The 18,440-nt window shown below is 41.3% G+C and overlaps 1 protein-coding gene across 3 annotated transcripts in view; it reads right to left on the minus strand.

The window, feature by feature from the left end:
- Positions 1–7,291: 7,291 nt before the first annotated feature.
- The window catches only part of LOC115153443 (1-acyl-sn-glycerol-3-phosphate acyltransferase epsilon), a 43,253-nt gene continuing 32,104 nt past the window's right edge, over positions 7,292–18,440 (minus strand). For 2 of the 3 annotated variants that reach the window (XM_029698889.1, XM_029698888.1), the window contains 2 exons: positions 9,583–9,706; positions 7,292–9,104 (listed from right to left, as the gene is read on the minus strand). In XM_029698889.1, the coding sequence (XP_029554749.1) occupies positions 8,879–9,104; positions 9,583–9,706 (350 nt within the window). In that variant the 3' untranslated portion in view covers positions 7,292–8,878. Of the gene's footprint in view, positions 9,105–9,582; positions 9,707–15,906; positions 17,215–18,440 lie in introns of those variants that run through there. The other variant, XM_029698890.1, reaches the window with a different exon arrangement.

Genomic DNA, 18,440 nt, shown 5'->3' on the forward strand with positions numbered 1-18,440 from the left:
ACTGTGTGTGGAAATGTATTTAAGACTGAGACTCTCTCCAAAACAACCCAACACTGCAGAATTATGTGCAGCCTTTCAAGCACACCCTTCTCATTAACCAGGGGTGAGTTATTCACAATATTCAATGAAGTTTGATATGTAAGATGGCTAAATAAAGAGCAAAATTATTGATTATTATTATATTATTATTAGTGCACTGGTCCTATGAACTCTATGTCACTTCCCACAAGCCAGGTTGTGACAAAAACTCACACTCATTCCTATGTTTAATAAATGTATCGTATACTGTGTGTGTGGCAGTCTTACAATGATGGCAAAAAACAACATTTGAGAGTGCGCTGACCCTGGTGCTAAAGGGGGTACGCAGCTGGAGGTTGAATGTTTGAAGGGGTACGGGACTATTGAAAGATTAGGAAACACTGCATTACACGTTCTGACAAGCTTTGTAACAAATTAGACAAAATAGCAATTGTCTTTCAAACGAGATACTAGTGCCAAGTGATAATATCTCAAACAAGATAATTCCAAGAGTAAGTTTTAGTAGATTTTTTTTGCCTTGGGCTTCAGGGCTTCCATATGTCTTTGTAGGAGGACTCTTATTTAGAAAATTAAATAAAACCAAGATTGTGCTGCCAGCATAATATTCTGCTGCCAGGAGAACGGTAATGAAGTGATCAGTGAAAGTCCGAAGTGCATGCACAAGTTCCCTGTAGCTCAGTTGGTAGAGCATGGTGTTTGCAACGCCAGGGTTGGGGGTTTGATTCCCACGGGGGGCCAGCACAGAAAAAAAAAATGTATGAAATGTATGAAATTGTATGAAATGTATGCATTCACTACTGTAAGTCGCTCTGGATAAGAGCGTCTGCTAAATGACAAAAAAATTAAAAAAAATAAAATGTGCTCACAACCATCTGCACTATTTCCTGTTCTCTCCAATTCCCCAATAGTGTGTGATTGCAGCCCACAATTTGGGGCATTCCTGCATGTGGTTATTCCCCGACCCTTGAGTATCCCATTGGTTCCTGCATGAACACCCTCCCCTCGAGCGTCCCATTGATTGGGTGGGCCTGAAGAAGTTTGGGTGGGTAGAGAAACAGTTAACCTCTTGCAATTCTATACATTTTGCCATGAGGCAAAGAGAAAAATGTGCAGTTTTATAGCTAATCTCATGCTATTCTACACATTTTGCCATGAGGCTGAGAGAAGATTTTGCATTTTTAAAGTTAACTAAAGCTAAAATATAGGTGATAGAGTCACTATATGAGCTCTCTTGTTGCTAAATTAACAAATGAAGTAGGCAGTGGCATGGTGCATATAGCCATAGAAGCACAGCAACATTCTTTGTGTGTGTGTATATATATACAGTACTAGTCAAAAGTCTGGACACACCTACTCATTCCAGGGTTTTTCATTTTTTCTCAATTATCTACATTGTAGAATAATAGTGAAGACATCAAAACTATGAAATAACACATATGGAATCATGTAGTAACCAAAAAAGTGTTAAACAAATCAAAATCTATTTTATTTGAGATTCTTCAAAGTAGCCACCCTTTGCCTTGATGACAGCTTTGCACACTCTTGGCATTCTCTCAACCAGCTTCATGAGGTAGTCACCTGGAATGCATTTCAATTAACAGGTGTGCCTTCTTAAAAGTTAATTTGTGGAATTTCTTTCCTTCTTAATGCGTTTGAGCCAATCAATTGTGTTGTGACAAGGTAGGGGTGGTATACAGAAGATAGCCTTATTTGGTAAAATACCAAGTCCATATTATGGCAAGAACAGCTCAAATAAGCAAAGAGAAATGACAGTCCATCATTACTTTAAGACATAAAGGTCAGTCAATCCAGAAAATGTCGAGATGTTTTTAAGTTTCTTCAAGTGCAGTCGCAAAAAGCATCAAGCCCTATTATGAAACTGGCTCTCATGAGGACCGCCACAGGAAAGGAAGATCCAGAGTTGCCTCTGCTGCAGAGAATAAGTTCATTAAAATAACTGAACGTCAGATTGCAGCCCAAATAAATGCTTCACAGAGTAACAGATACATCTCAACATGAACTGTTCAGAGAAGACTGCGTGAATCAGGCCTTCATGCAAAGAAACAACTACTAAAGGACACCAATAAGAAGAAGAGACTTGCTTCGGCCAAGAAACACGAGCAATGGACATTTGATCGGTGGAAATCTGTCCTTTTGCCTGATGAGTCCAAATGTGAGATTAATGGTTCCAACCACTGTGTCTTTGTGAGACGCAGAGTAGGTGAATGGATTATCTCCACATATGTGGTTCCCACCGTGAAGCATGGAGGAAGTGTGATGGTGTGGGGGTGCTTTTCTGGTGACACTGACAGTGATTTATTTAGAATTCAAGGCACACTTAACCAGCATGGCTACCACAGCATTCTGCAGCGATACGCCATCCCATCTGGTTTGCGCTTAGTGGGACTATCATTTATTTTTCAACAGGACAATGACCCAGACCACGAGAAACAAAATGATCTGGTCTGATCAAATCAAATCAAATCTTATTGGTCACATACACATGGCTAGCAGATGTTTTTACGAGTGTAGCGAAATGCTTGTGCTTCTAGTTCTGACAGCGCAGCAAAATCTAACATGTCATCTAACAATTCCACAACAACTACCTAATACACAGAAATCTAAGTAAAGGAATAAGAATATATACATATAAATATATGGTTGAGCAATGGCAGAGTGGCATAGGCAAGATGCAATTGACAGTATAAAATAGAGTATATACATATGAGATGAGTAATGTAAGATATGTAATTCTGGCCTGATGACTCCTTGCTGTCCACAGTCCATCTGGTCGTGCTGCTGCTCCATTTTCAACTGTTCTGCCTGCAGCTATGGAACCCTGACCTGTTCACCGGACGTGCTACCTTGTCCCAGACCTGCTGTTTAAAACTTTCAAGAAACAGCAGGAGCGGTAGAGATACTTTGAATGATCGGCTATGAAAAGCCAACTGACATCTACTCCTGAGGTGCTGACCTGTTGCACCCTCTACAACAACTGTGATTATTATTATCTGACCCTGCTGGTCATCTATGAACATTTGAACATCTTGGCCATGTTCTGTTATAATCTCCACCCGGCACAGCCAGAAGAGGACTGGCCACCCCTCATAGCCTGGTTCTTCTCTAGGTTTCTTCCTAGGTTCCGGCCTGTCTAGGGAGTTTTTCCTAGCCACCTGCATTGCTTGCTGTTTGGGGTTTTAGGCTGGGTTTTGTTACAGCACTTTGTGACATCAGCTGATGTAATAAGGGCTTTATAAATACATTTGATTGAAATTTGATTGATTTGATTGATGTAAACATTATTAAAGTGGCATCATTAAAGTGGCCAATGATTTCAAGTCTGTATGTAGGCAGCAGCCACTCTGTGTTAGTGATGGCTGTTTAACAGTCTGATGGCCTTGAGATAGAAGCTGTTGTTCAGTCTCGGTCTAAGGCACTGCATCTCAGTGCTAGAGGCGTCACTACAGACCCTGGTTCGATTCCAGGCTGTATCACAACTGGTCGTGATTGGGAGTCCCATAGAGCAGCGCACAATTGGCCTAGTGTCACCCAGGTTAGGGTTTGGCCGGGGTAGGCCATCAATGTAAATAAGAATTACTTCTTAACTGACTTGCCTAGTTAAATAAAAGTTAAATAAAATAAAAAACGAAAAAACTGAAGACAGACCAATAAACTGTTGTGTGCAGAACAGTTCAAGTGCTGTCCAGTAGAGGGAGTCCCAGTGCAGTCATTACATGCAGTCCTCAGTAGAAGCAGTCTGTGTGGGTGGACCACTTCAGTTTGTTCGTGATGTGTACACCAAGGAACTTAAAACTTTCCATCTTCTCCACTACTGTCCCGTCAATGTAGATAGGGGGGTGCTCCCTCTGCTGTTTCCTGAAGTCCACGATCATCTCCTTTGTTTTGTTGATGTTGAGTGTGAGGTTGTTTTCCTGACACCACACTCTGAGGCCCCTCACCTCCTCCCTGTAGGCCGTCTCGTCGTTGTTGGTAATCAAGCCTACCACTGAGGTGTCGTCTGCAAACTTGATGATTGAGTTGGAGGAGTGCATGGACACGCAGTCATGGGTGAACAGGAGAGGGCTGCGAACACACCCTTGTGGGGCCCCAGTGTTGAGGATCAGCGGGGTGGAGATGTTGTTTCCTACCCTCACCACCTGGGGGCGGCCCGTCAGAAAGTCCAGGACCCAGTTGCACAGGGCGGGGTCGAGACCCAGGGTCACGAGCTTATTGACGAGTTTGGAGGGTACTATGGTGTTAAATGCTGAGCTGTAGTCGATGAACAGCATTCTTACATAGGTATTGCTCTTGTCCAGATGGGTTAGGTCAGTGTGCAGTGTGATTGCGATTGCGTTGTCTGTGGACCTATTGGGGCAGTAAGCAAATTGGAGTGGGTCTAGGGTGACAGGTAAGGTGGAGGTGATGTGATCCTTGACTAGTCTCTCAAAGCACTTCATGATGACGGAAGTGAGTGCTACGGGGCGATAGTTGTTTCGCTCAGTTACCTTAGCTTTCTTGGGAACAGGAACAATGGTGACCCTCTTGAAGCATGTGGGAACAGCAGACTGGGATAGGAATTGATTGAATATGTCCGTAAACACACCAGCCAGCTGGTCTGCGCATGCTCTGAGGACGCGGCTAGGGATGCCGTCTGGGCTGGCAACCTTGCGAGGGTTAACACGTTTAAATGTTTTACTCACGTTGGCTGCGGTGAAGGAGAGTCCGCAGGTTTTGGTAGCGGGCCGTATCGGTGGCACTGTATTGTCCTCAAAGCGAGCACAGCACAACAAGGTGAGTCCAAAAATGCATTGTATGCCACTGCCTAAATGATGTAATATGCCAGGGAGATATGTATACTGTAGCTAAGAAAGTAATTCTAACTGTATGTTTTGTAGTAAGATGTTACTAGTCCATGTGCCTCACCTTAATAATTTGGTCTATTGGTGGTGCACATGTAGCCTATAGCCTGTTTTAGAGAAATGTAATCATCGAATATTGTAAGAGCTTTCATTGTCTGCTTAAATGCCCCCTTTATTTATCCTATGGTTCCGACTTGGTGTAAAGGGAGAACACTAAGAACGGCCCATGTTCTGAATTCTGTCACTGTACATTTCAAAAGTGCTAAACAAATAGTTATATTGATTACGTCCGTCCTAGCTCGCTCAACAATGGCTTAAACGAAATGATGAACTGCCTCTTATCCGCTTGTCGTCCCCTTATTCCATAGTTTGTACATCTCAATTATCATTAGAAACCACATTTGTTTAAACAAGTCAGCCTTATCAGCTGTTTTTTAAAAAGGCAATAAATGAGGCTGAATTGAACTGTTTCGCTGCCAGATAAGGCTCCGCTGATAGCCAGGTGTAGCAGCAGTAAGATGTTGGGACAGCTTTATGTAGGCCGTTTGCGGACACTGTTTGTCAATGTTATAGTGCAGTTAATGTATTTAGTGGCATTGCTGGCATGCATCCCACTTATTTTTTTTGCCCCACCAAGATTTACATGCTAAAATCGCCACTACCTATTTGATACATTTGGGTTAACTTGCTCATATCAAGCAACACATACCAGTTTGTGGAAAGGTAAAAATAACAAGTGATCGTTTTTTGAATGATCGGACAGCGAAACCAAAATAAATTGGTAGCTAGCTGGTGAGACTTATTTATTTCCCAATTAATTTGGTGATGAAGCTGAAGCTGGTTTCCCAAGTCGTTCAGACGGTGCTAACTGCTCATGCCGGCGGCACGAGCTAGCTAGACAGATGGCTCTGTAGAGCATCTGTGAAGTCACACACGCAAGAAGGCTCAACCAATCACCCAACAGGTACTATGTTTACAGATGAATATTCAGGATATTGACTGCACCCTTCTCGTTCAACCAGTTTTCAACCCACTAAAAAGTAAGAAATTCAATCCAAATGATTTTGAATGTCATTCCTTTATTACTAAAGTCTCAAAAACACAAATGAACACAAGCATGCTTGAATCATCACTTTCAGATCAGGTTCAGTTATGTGCTATAGGGTAAAGGTGAGTACATAAGATCAAAGTACATAGGTATGTCTCTTTGGCTGACTGCATTAATAAGTATTAAAGGACAGGCATTAGAGCAGCACAATCTTCTGAACGTTCTAAGCAGTGCATTAGATTGTTTTAGAGGGACATTTTGAAATTAACATAAAAAATAGAAATCTATTCAATCAACATGCAAAGATTATACATTTCAGAGCCTTCAATTTTCATTCCATATTTGTTTTTAGGAATGTTTGATCTGTAGCGAAGGCAGCGGTAGAAGTCCCAGTACTACAACATTTCAGCAAAACAGTCTGTCCATGTACATATCAGAAATTAAACAAATTTGACAATTTTAAAGAAAATACCTGAATTTCAAAGTAGACTTGAAACAAACTTCAAAGTGAACAATAATATACCATTGAAACCGAGCGGAATAGTAACATTTGTGATTCTAAACTTTTTATACAACGCCATTTGGTAGACATTTCCAACAGCATTGCATGTGGGTGCGTTTGGTAGCCAGGATTTATTTTCTGACCAGTGATATACAAAAGCATGATACATTATCATGCTGTCATGTAATAACAGAATAAAATAGAGACTTGAAGCTTTGCGCCAGTGTATGAAAAAGACATGGACATTGAAAAACAAATAAACTCCTCTTAGCTTGATGAAACACCAAGAGGTACTTTATTTACAACAAAAAAATTAAAATATTAAAACATTACTTTGGAAATTCCACAAGTTTCTCAAAATCAAGTGCATTAAAACTAAAATATTCCAGCATATACTACTGCCCACCAAAAGCTCATGAACTGTGGAGCAGCGGTCTAAGGCACTGCATCTCAGTGCTAGAGGCATCACTACAGACCCTGGTTCGATTCCAGGCTGTATCACAACCGGTCGTGATTGGGAGTCCCATAGAGCAGCGCACAATTGGCCCAGTGTCACCCAGGTTAGGGTTTGGCCGGGGTAGGCCATCAATGTAAATAAGAATTAGTTCTTAACTGACTTGCCTAGTTAAATAAAAGTTAAATAAAATAAAAAACTGAAGACAGACCAATAAACTGTTGTGTGCAGAACAGTTCAAGTGCTGTCCAGCAGAGGGAGTATCAGTACAGTCATTACATGCAGTCCTCAGTAGAAGCGAAGCCAAGGACTGACTAACTCCTATATAAGGCATACATTTCTGTGTACAATTGGCACAATAGTTTCTACAAGAATTGTGTTATTATTTACAATCAGCTTGTTTGCTTTTTTAATCAAATTGACGGAATTAAACAAATTGAATGAAATAACGTTAACTGTTTTGTCGTTACACATTGTTATTAAAGGAAGGATAGGATAAGTAAGCGAGGCCTTGGCGTGGCAGTTTCTATTACCACTGCCTAATTAAATCCTTATCGGAAGAGCCCTTTAATAAATAAATAAACTAAGAATAGCGTCATGTAAAGTGACAATGGAAAAAGTCATGTTTATATTATGAAAAACAATGGACATACAGTATTATTTTGTTATAGTGATGCCTATTATACAGTTGGCTTTGTATACAAATAAATATTAATTCTATATAGGGATACTCTACAGTTGGCCTTCTCAATACATAGCTATCTATACCCCTTGTGTAATCTATAACATGGTATAAAAGGCAGTGTACACAAAAATTCCTCTGAATAACAAGCTGTCCCAACAGAATTTGTTTAAGAAAATCTAAGGAAAATGTAGTACACTTGCAATCTTTAGGTCAACTACAAAAGACAATACAATATTGGTTCTTCAGGTAGAGCAGACAGGACATTGACCTGATAACAGATGTGTTGCTCCACCTAAAATACCTATTCGATACCCCTGCACTTGTATCAAGTTTGGCAACAATTTGTGGAACTTTTGCAACAACTCAAACAAGCAAAACAAATACAGCAGACACCTTGGAACTTCGCATTCAAAAAAAGAGAACATTAAACATGTATGGCTAAGTAACCATCACTAAAGACCTAAACCCTACATCATCAACATATCAATCAATTGGATAAACACTAATCACTCTTCTGTAATGAGTACTTTGTAATGAGTACTGAATATTAAATCTGCTCTCTAATGCTGGGTTCACATGCTTCTCAGAATAGTAAACTCTAAGCTATCTTACTGGGAAGCTCAGACTCAGAGAACGATACATGTTATTGTTACATGTGAAACTCCCCACTCCTATTTACTACTTGGAAACTCAAAGAACGTTTTTGGATGTTGTAAACTCAGTTCTGAACATTCTGGGAGCTTTTGGGGAGTTTCTCTGTCCTGAGATGTCAATAATTCCAAGAGCACATGAGTGCAGCATAACATCTCAAACAGAGAGCTGAACTCTTAACTCTAGTCAACTAATGGAAGATTACATCGTGTTGAAAAGGGATGCTGGACACTGGACATGCAAATGTACAGAATTGGCTACATTTATTATGTAACAGGCCTAAAGGTTTTAGGGAAGAAATCTATCGAGTTATACTTTATGGCTGAAATAAAGGGGCCTCCATTTCAACATCCCCCATTTATATTTTTCTCACCTTATCTGGCTGCAAGTTCTGATGCACGCATCAATAGAGCAAGGAACAAGCAGCACAAGAAACAAAACTGCTTCTCTCTCCCAATCTCTCTTACAGCTGTTTAGTTAGGAAATGAGCCACATTATTTGGACAGAATTGTAGAAGCCCATAAACCTTAACAGCAACAAGTGCTTTGTTTGAAAAAACACTCCCCTGCTTGATGGGTGAGTGAAAGGTCAAGGTCTTTCCATACCCATAGCAGATGGCATGATGACCACCACAAGCTTCCTATGGACTAACATTCACCCAGAGCCATCCCAACAGAGTCCCATACACCCAGGTTCGGACATAGAGTTTCCTGCCAGACTCCGTCAACAGCATTGGCAGTGTTAGCCCCCCCAAAAATAGCAGCGATGGCAACGTCTTCATAATACTCAGATGGGACCTTTGACCTTCTCCAGGGAATTTGCCTTTTTTGTCTGGATCCTCAGACTCATAGAAAGTAGTCAACATCCTGTGGAGAAAGAGAAGGTTCACTTTAGAGTTAACACATATCCCCAGTTTGTGTATAAAATTAGCCTATCATACCAATTTATAACTGTAAATGGTCAGTTCTAGGTTTGCAAATTTTCGCTAATTCTGAGATTTTCCAGAAATTATGGTTGAAAGATTCCCGGCATCAAATGAGAATAACCAAGAAGTCCGGAATCCTCCAATCAGGTTTTCCCATAAACCTGGATATTCTGTGCACACTTTTATTGTGTAGTCAGGGCACTCATATGATTGAATGAGCAATCAAAACAGACCAGCTCTAACATCCTTAAAACTATCATTGCAGTCCACCATTTGAAGTGGTGGCGGCATTTCTGATAAATTTTCCTAACATGATGAACTGAACCTTGGCCTACATGTGGAAATTGTGTATAGCAGGTTGGTCAGTGTCGTAATGTCAGATAGGGTTAGAGAGAGGGGGTAAGTAAGAGGATACTCACTGGTCCTTGATCTCAAATCGCTTGTGCAGCCACCCACGGAAAAACACAGACTCCGGAGGAATTTCCTTCATGTCCACACGTTCAAAGTGGATGTGAACTCTTGGAGATTCCTTACACAGGAATTCTATCAAAAAGAGAAAACATGAATGAGACACAGAACAACATGAGGAAGAGGATAGGAGCCAAAAGCCACGTAGTCAGCCATCAAATCAAAAGTGTGTTCAACTGGTTGTTAATGAGGCACCATGTAGGTTCAGAAGATTATGGATGTGACCCTAATTAATTTCCTAATTAACTCCAAATTAGGAAATTAAGCGACTACAATTTACACTCAGGTGGTTTTCCCCATAATTTCCAAAACACTATAATCTGAGCATAATTTCACTGCCCATTTTAAGAAACTATAGAATCCTCAAGAGCCCTGCCTGCTTTGTTTTTCTTACAGGCCCTCAGATAGGCCTATTCTTAATCATAGCACTTATTTGGCATTTTCATATGACTCAACCAATCAGCCAGATCCACGAGGGCAAAGCAATCATTAAAATCATTATTGCACACTACTAGCTGGATTGTATCATGAAAACCTCCTGAGATATAAGAACCCAAGTCACATCAGGCCAGAAGAGTCAGCCTTTGCTGTGGCCGCACTCCTAGTCTCCTTCACGCTTTTCAGATTATGAACATACCGGTCCCAAATCTTTCTCCATGTTTCTTTGATATCGGTGCTCAAATTTCATGATCTCTCTCTCCAGCTATCGTCTTTTGCTTGCTTGTCCGAATACAACCGCATCGAAGGGTTGTAAAGGTTCTCGTATCGTCTCACCAGCTCACACAGACACTCCTCCAAACTGGTCAGACAATGGCGCTTAGCCATCTTCTGTGTTTATACCAGAAGGGATACCGGAAAAGATGTGACGTTGACACAGGGGCCGGACTTGCTCAATACTGCCGGTCAGTCTTTAAAAGGAATGATACTTCGGGTCTCAATTTCCAGGTAGGAAAAAACTGTGTTGAATGACGGAGCTTATTACAAGGAGCTGCCCCTTTTGTGACAAAAAACGGCATTGCAACACTGCGCTATGCGCCGTCGGCCCTGTTTGCATATTGTCTGTAGACCCGTTTAGAGTTCAGAAATCGACATTTTCAAAAAGCAGACCTTCCAAAAATCTGCGTTTTAAACAATTTCACCTGCGTTTTATATTGAAAATCAATCGAGCGTCAATCGAGTGATCAGGGGCGTGCAACTATAGTTTTCCTTCACAGAAAATACATTAGTGCAACACATTTGGCAGAAAAAAAGCTTAATTTTGATCAGATTACAAGAGAAGTGCAATGCTATCTGGCTGGCAGGTCTTTTTTTTCAAAAACAATGCATGGCCATCACATTTCTAATGTTTATCATAGAAAGAATGTAGCCAATGTTTTGCTAAAAGTTAATCTTGTATTTTACCTGAGAAAAGTAGGCTACATCGAAAAGTACCAGAGAATGTAGCTACACATCAGTCCAGCACTGATGTCTGCTGATCGAATGCCTGTTCCTGAATGTCGAGCAGAAATTACAATAAAAAGCATTTTAGATCTTCGTTTACAAAACACAGCAAGATAATTCTTATGCGTTTAGTTTTTTTTCTGAGTGAAAAACAAAGAATTCTGCGTTAACCCCGAAGCTTAACTTGTTAGTCATCCAAGTAAGTGGCTGAATTGAGAGATGGGGCATTATATACCGCTAGCTTTCTGCCATCTGAAATCTGTACAGCTGCCACTGCTATCTTGATTTCCTTGCGTTTTTTTCTAATCTCTGTCTGTCTGCTCCACCCCCCTCTTTTCTGAGCAGAACAGGCAGGCCCGTTGCCCTAGCAACTCCAGACTCCACAGTGTGTACACATGCTGCTCCAGGGCCAGTACAGTTCTTCCTTCAAACAAGCATGCATCAACATTTTGTTAATTTGCACAATGTCTCTTGTTCACATTCACTTGTAAATGTCAAAACAAAAAAAAGGACATTCGGTAGCTCCTACCTACACTACCTTCCAAAGGTTTGGGGTCACTTAGAAATGTCCTTGTTTTTGAAAGAAAAGCAACTCTTTTGTCCATTAAAATAACATCAAATTGATCAGAAATACAGTGTAGACATTGTTAATGTTGTAAATGACTATTGTAGCTGGAAACAGCAGATTTATTATGGAATATCTACATATGCGTACAAAGGCCCATCATCAGCAACCATCCCTCCTGTGTTCCAATGGCTCGTTGTGTTAGCTAATCCAAGTTTATCATTTTAGAAGGCTAATTGATCATTAGAAAAGCCTTTTGCAATTATGTTAACACAGCTGAAAACGGTTGTTCTGATTAAAGAAGCAATAAAACTGGCCTTCTTTAGCCTAGTTGAGTATCTGGAGCATCAGCATTTATGAGTTTGATTACAGGCTCAAAATGTCCAGAAACAAATAACTTTCTTCTGAAACTATTATTTTTCGGAGAAATTAAGGCTATTCCATGTGAGAAATTGCCAAGGAACTGAAGATCTCATACAACGCTATGTATTACTCCCTTCACAGAACAGTGCAAACTGGCCCTAACCAGAATAGAAAGAGGAGTGGGAGGCCCCGGTGCACAACTGAGCAAGAGGACAAATACATTAGTATCTAGTTTGAGAAACAGCTGCCTCACAAGTCCTCAACTGGCAGCTTCACTAAATAGTACCCGCAAAACACCAATCTCAACGTCAACAGTGAATAGGTGACTCCGGGATGCTGGAGTCCTCTGTCCAGTGTCTGTGTTCTTTTGCCCATCTTAGTCTTTTCTTTTTATTGGCCAGTCTGATATGTTTTTTTCTTTGCAACTCTGCCTAGAAGGCCAGCATCTCGGAGTCGCCTCTTCACTGTTGACGTTGAGACTGAGCCAAACCCAGATGGTGAGTGAAGGCAACATCACCTCCGCCACGCTGACCCTCAACACAGGGGTGTGTGCTTAGCCCCCTCCTGTACACCCTGTTCACCCACGACTACGTGGCCACACACAACTCCAACACTATCATCAAGTTTGCTGACGACACGATGGTGGTAGGCCTGATCACCAGTGACGATGAGTCAGCCTACAGGGAGGTGGTCAGTGACCTGGCAGTGCTGTGCCAGAGCAACAACCTCTCCCTCAAAGTCACTAAGACCAAGGAGCTGATTGTGGACTACAGGAAATGGGAGGGCGAGCACGGCCCCATCCACATCACCTGTTCTGCCTGCGGCTATGCAACCCTGAACTGTTCACCGGACGTGCTACCTTGTCCCGGACCTGCTGTTTTAGTCTCTCTACCTCTCTCCACTTCTGAATGCTTGGCTATAAAAAGCCAACTGACATTTACCCCTGAGGTGCTGACCTGTGGCACTCTCTACAAACACTAATTATTATTTGACCCTGCTGGTCATCTATGAAGGTTTGAACATCTTGAAGAACGATCTGGCCTTAATGGCCATGTACTCTTATAATCTCCACCCCGTACAGCCAGAAGAGGACTGGCCACCCCTCAGAGCCTTGTTCCTCTACAAGGTTTCTTCCTAGGTTCCTGCCTTTCTAGGGTGTATTTCCTAGCCACTGTGCTTCTACATCTGCATTGCTTGCTGTTAGGGGTCTTAGACTGGGTTTCTGTATAAAGCACTCTGTTACATCTTCTGATTTTAAAGGGGCTTCATAAATACATTTGATAACAGGGCTGCAGTGGAGCAGGTCAAAAGCTTCAAGTTCCTCGGTGTCCAAATCACAAAAAACTTAAAATGGTCAAAACACACGCGACAGCACCTCTTCCCCCTCAGGAGGTTGAAAAAGTTTGGCATGGACCCTCAAATCCTCAAAAAGTTCTACAGCTGTACCATTGAGAGCATCTTGACTGGGCTGCATCACTGCCTGGTATGGCAATAACACCGCCCTCGATTGCATGGCGCTACAGTGTGTGGTACGGACAGCCTAGTACATCACTTGGGCCGAGCTCCCTGCCATCCAGGACATCAATATCAGGCAGTGTGGAAGGAAGGCTGGGAAAATCGTTAACTCCAACCCCCCAACCCATAGACTATTCTCTCTGCTTCCACACGGCAAGCGGTACCGTTACATCAAGTCCGACACCAACAGGCTCTTGAATAGCTTCTATCCCCAAGGACTAAGACTGAAAAATAGCTAACAAAAAAGCTACACAGACTGAGTTAACCTTGTATCTTTATTGACCTTTTAGTATTGCCCTCTATTCACACTCACAGGACCCTACACACACACACCATCAACTCCTCACTCATAATATGCATACTTTTATACTGACTCTCCACATGCACACCTACTCACATACAAGCTGCTGTTACTCTGTTTATCTTATGTCCTGTTGCCTAGTCACCTTACCCCTATACATATCTACCTCCATCACTCCAGTATCCCTGCACAATGTAAATATGGTATTGGAACTGACCCTGTATATACAGTTGAAGTCGGAAGTTTACATACACCTTAGCCAAATACATTTAAACTCAGTTCACACAATTCCTGACATTTAATCCAAGTACAAATTCCCTGTCTTAGGTCAGTTAGGATCACCCCTTTATTTTAAGAATATGAAATGTCAGAATAATAGTAGAGAGAATGATTTATTTCAGCTTTTATTTCTTTCATCACATTCCCAGTGGGTCAGAAGTTTACATACACTCAACTAGTATTTGGTAGCATTGCCTTTAAATTGTTTAACTTGGGTCAAACGTTTTGGGTAGCCTTCCACAAGCTTCCCACAATAGGTTGGGTGAATTTTGGCCCATTCCTCCTGACAGAGCTGGTGTAACTGAGTCAGGTTTGTAGGCCTCCTTGCTCGCACACGCCAATGCAGTTCTGCCCACAAATTCTCTACGATTGAGGTCAGGGCTTTGTGATGGCCACTCCAATACCTTGACTTTGTTGTCCTTAAGCCATTTTGCCACAACTTTGGAAGTATGCTTGGGGTCATTGTCCATTTGGAAGACCCATTTGCAACCAAGCTTTAACTTCCTGACTGATGTATGGAGATGTTGCTTCTATATATCCACATAATTTCCTCATGATGCCATCTATTTTGTGAAGTGCACCAGTCCCTCCTGCAGCACATCAGAATATTCTAAAGCCATAACATCATTTTCAGGTATTTTCTAAGCTGTTTAAAAGGCACAGTCAACTTAGTGCATAACCCACTGGAATTGTGATAGTGAATTATAAGTGAAATAATGTGTCTGTAAACAATTGTTGGAAAAATTACTTGTCAAGCACAAAGTAGATGTCATAACCAACTTGCCAAAACCATAGTTTGTTAACAAGAAATTTGTGGAGTGGTTGAAAAATGAGTTCTAATGACTCCAACCTAAGTGTGTGTGTGTGATATATATATATATATATATATATACACACACACACACACACACACACACACAGTACCAGTCAAAAGTTGGCACCTACTCATTCCAGTTTTTTTCCTACGTTGTAGAATAATAGTGAAGAAATCAAAACTATGAAATAATACACATGGAACCATGTAGTAACCAAAAAAAGTGTTAAACCAAAATACATTTTAGATTCTTCAAAGTAGCCACCCTTTGCCTTGACAGCTTTGCACACTCTTAGTAAATAGTCAAAATAAATTAAAACCCTTGAATAAGTAGGTGTCCAAACTCTTGACTGGTACTGTGTGTGTGTATGTGTATGTGTATGTGTATGTGTATGTGTATGTGTGTATGTGTGTATGTGTGTGTGTGTGTGTGTGTGTGTGTGTGTATGTATATATATATATATATATATATATATTCAAAAAAATAAAAAAAAATACATAAAATGATGCCAGCTGATTCATGATTTCGACAGGCTGAGAAGTTCTGCCTGCCAGTCCGTCTCATCCTGACACGTTCATTACATTACAGCTGGAGATCGAATTTGAATACTGAAACAATCCTGCAAATGTCAGAGGCAGACAGCAAGGTTTATATAAATCTCCGCTGTTGAAAACTAAATATTAGTCTAAAAGAAATGTGAGAATGTCTAGATGCTTTTTACAGTGGAGATCAAGTTAATAAATTGGTGTTTAAGGCTGGGTTTCTGTACAGCACTTTGTGACATCAGCTGATGTAAGAAGGGCTTTATAAATACAATTGCCTGGCTGGACCAATGAGACAGTTGATTGCAAAGTCAGATGGAGGTAAATAGGCATTTTAACGCCGTAGATTTAGCTGGTGGTAACTTGTGGAATAGACACGGGCTGGAATGCAGTTTTAACCAATCAGCAATCAGGATCAAAACCATCTTTATAAAAAGAGTAAAAACACCAGGAAATCTGCTCCAAGTGATTTTAATTTAAGAAATCTGTTAAAGTACTCCCATACATAATAGAAAGACACATTAACGTATACAAATGTAAGCAAGGTTTGAAATGATTGTCTTAGTCAGATATATGTTAGGGCTTCTTGGTCAATTTTCAGTCTACAAATGATTTGTAATTATATTGGAGAGAGATGGTAAGGATACAGCACAAAATCCCAGCGGATGGTGGCTGTATTACATACATTCAGCAGTTCCTGTCAGTCTGTTTGATGGCGATGTATTGGACGTGTCACTTCTTGGTAGAAGAGGTTACTGAAATTTTTCTTGATTATACATTGTTTAAAAGCTAACAGTAGTGGGTAAGTGCTCAACATACATAATCAGTAACCTATAACGATCATTATCACAAGCGCTGTTTGGCGCAATGGTAACGCATTTCAATCGCAGACATGACTCATGAAATCTCATTCTAACCAAAAACGGGGCATGCTAAATATAAATACATTATGATTTAGTATCAGTATCAGACTCTCTTTTATGATTTTGTTTGCAGTGCATACACTCTGGCAGCTAACCGCCAGTTCACCCTATGAACACAAGGGAGAATTGGACGAGGTGTATGGTGTGCCATCCCTGCGCATGCCGTCTCTTCCATAAAGGGCAAGTGGCATTCACATAGGGTTTGAATAAAACCAGTTAATTTAGTAAATCTAGCCTGCTGTAATGTTTTCAAGACATGGGCCTAATTTGAGTGTGGTTACATTTCTTCAGCCCCATCCCTCAGCTTTTTACCGAAAGAGGAGCAGGGAGAACACTTTATTATTTCAACTGCTGATTGCCGCTTTAAGAAGATAAATTGCATATTTAATACCAAAATATGTTAAAGATACTATAAAAATGTCACATAACTCACACAGTTAGTGAATACACAGCATAGCAAAAATTTTACAAATCCCTTTTCACATCAAAATAATAACCAGTGGTTATAGAAGGTGCAGCGCTTCACCCCCTCAGGAGCAAATGTCAGTTGGCTTTTCATCGCTGAGCATTCATACGTCCAGACAGCAGGTCCGGGGGGTAGGAGGGTGAAAGTGTCGAAACTGCAGGTCCGGGACAAGGTCGCACGTCTTTTGAAACAGGTAACAAAAAAAAATCTGTATAAAAACAATTCCACTCAAATTGCCTCTATGGATGGGTGTATTTTTGAATTTGCTGTTGAATGGCCTGCTCCTTCTCCATTTTCAGGAACATCAGCCCGCTTCCCCAAAGTGACCACCGCTCTCTCTCTTTGGGCACTCAGGAGAGTCTTCTGGGATGGTCCTAGAGACATAAAAGTTATACAAATAATTTTAGCAAATTTCTCTCTCCATGTCTACATCTGACATAGTCGTGGCCAAAAGTTTTAAGAATGAAAAATAATATTTGTGTCAAAGTCTGCTGCCTCAGTTTGTATGATGGCAATTTGCATATACTCCAGAATGTTATGAGGAGTGTTCAGATGAATTGCAATTACTTGCAAAGTCCCTCTTTGCCATGCAAATGAACTGAATCCCCCAAAAAAGGACCTGCCACAAAAGGACCAGCTGACATGTCAGTGATTCTCTCGTTAACACAGGTGTGAGTGTTGACGAGGACAAGGCTGGAGATCACCATCATGCTGATTGAGTTCAAATAACAGACTGGAAGCTTTAAAAGGAGGGTTGTGCTTGGAATCATTGTTCTTCCTTTGTCAATCATGGTTACCTGCAAGGAAACACGTGCCGTCATTGCTTTGCACAAAAAGGGCTTCACAGGCAAGGATATTGGTGCCAGTAAGATAGCACCTAAATCAACCATTTATCGGATCATCAAGAACTTCAAGGAGAGTGGTTCAATTGTTGTGAAGAAGACTTCAGGGCGCCCAAGAAAGTCCAGCAAGCGCCAGGACCGTCTCCTAAAGTTGATTCAGCTGCGGGATCGGGGCACCACCAGTACAGAGCTTGCTCAGGAATGGCAGCAGGCAGGTGTGAGTCCATCTGCACAGCCAGTGAGGTGAAGACTTTTGGAGGATGGCCTGGTGTCAAGAAGGGCAGCAAAGAAGCTACCTCTCTCCAGGAAAAACATCAGGACAGACTGATATTCTGCAAAAGGTACAGGGATTGGACTGCTGAGGACTGGGGTAAAGTCATTTTCTCTGATGAATCCCCTTTCCGATTGTTTGGGGCATCTGGAAAAAAGCTTGTCCGGAGAAGACAAGGTGAGCGCTACCATCAGTCCTGTGTCATGCCAACAGTAAAGCATCCTGAGACCATTCATGTGTGGGGTTGCTTCTCAGCCAAGGTAGTGGGCTCACTCACAATTTTGCCTAAGAACACAGCCATGAAAAAAGAACGGTACCAACACATCCTCCGAGAGCAACTTCTCCCAACCATTCAGGAGCAGTTTGGTGACGAACAATGCCTTTTCCAGCACCTTGCCATAAGGCAAAAAAGTGATAACTAAGTGGCTCGGGGAACAAAATATCGATATTTTGGGTCCATGGCCAGGAAACTCCCCAGACCTTAATC

The sequence above is a fragment of the Salmo trutta genome, chromosome 18 (genome assembly GCF_901001165.1).
Source record: "Salmo trutta chromosome 18, fSalTru1.1, whole genome shotgun sequence".
In the NCBI taxonomy this organism is placed as follows: Eukaryota; Metazoa; Chordata; class Actinopteri; order Salmoniformes; family Salmonidae; genus Salmo; species Salmo trutta.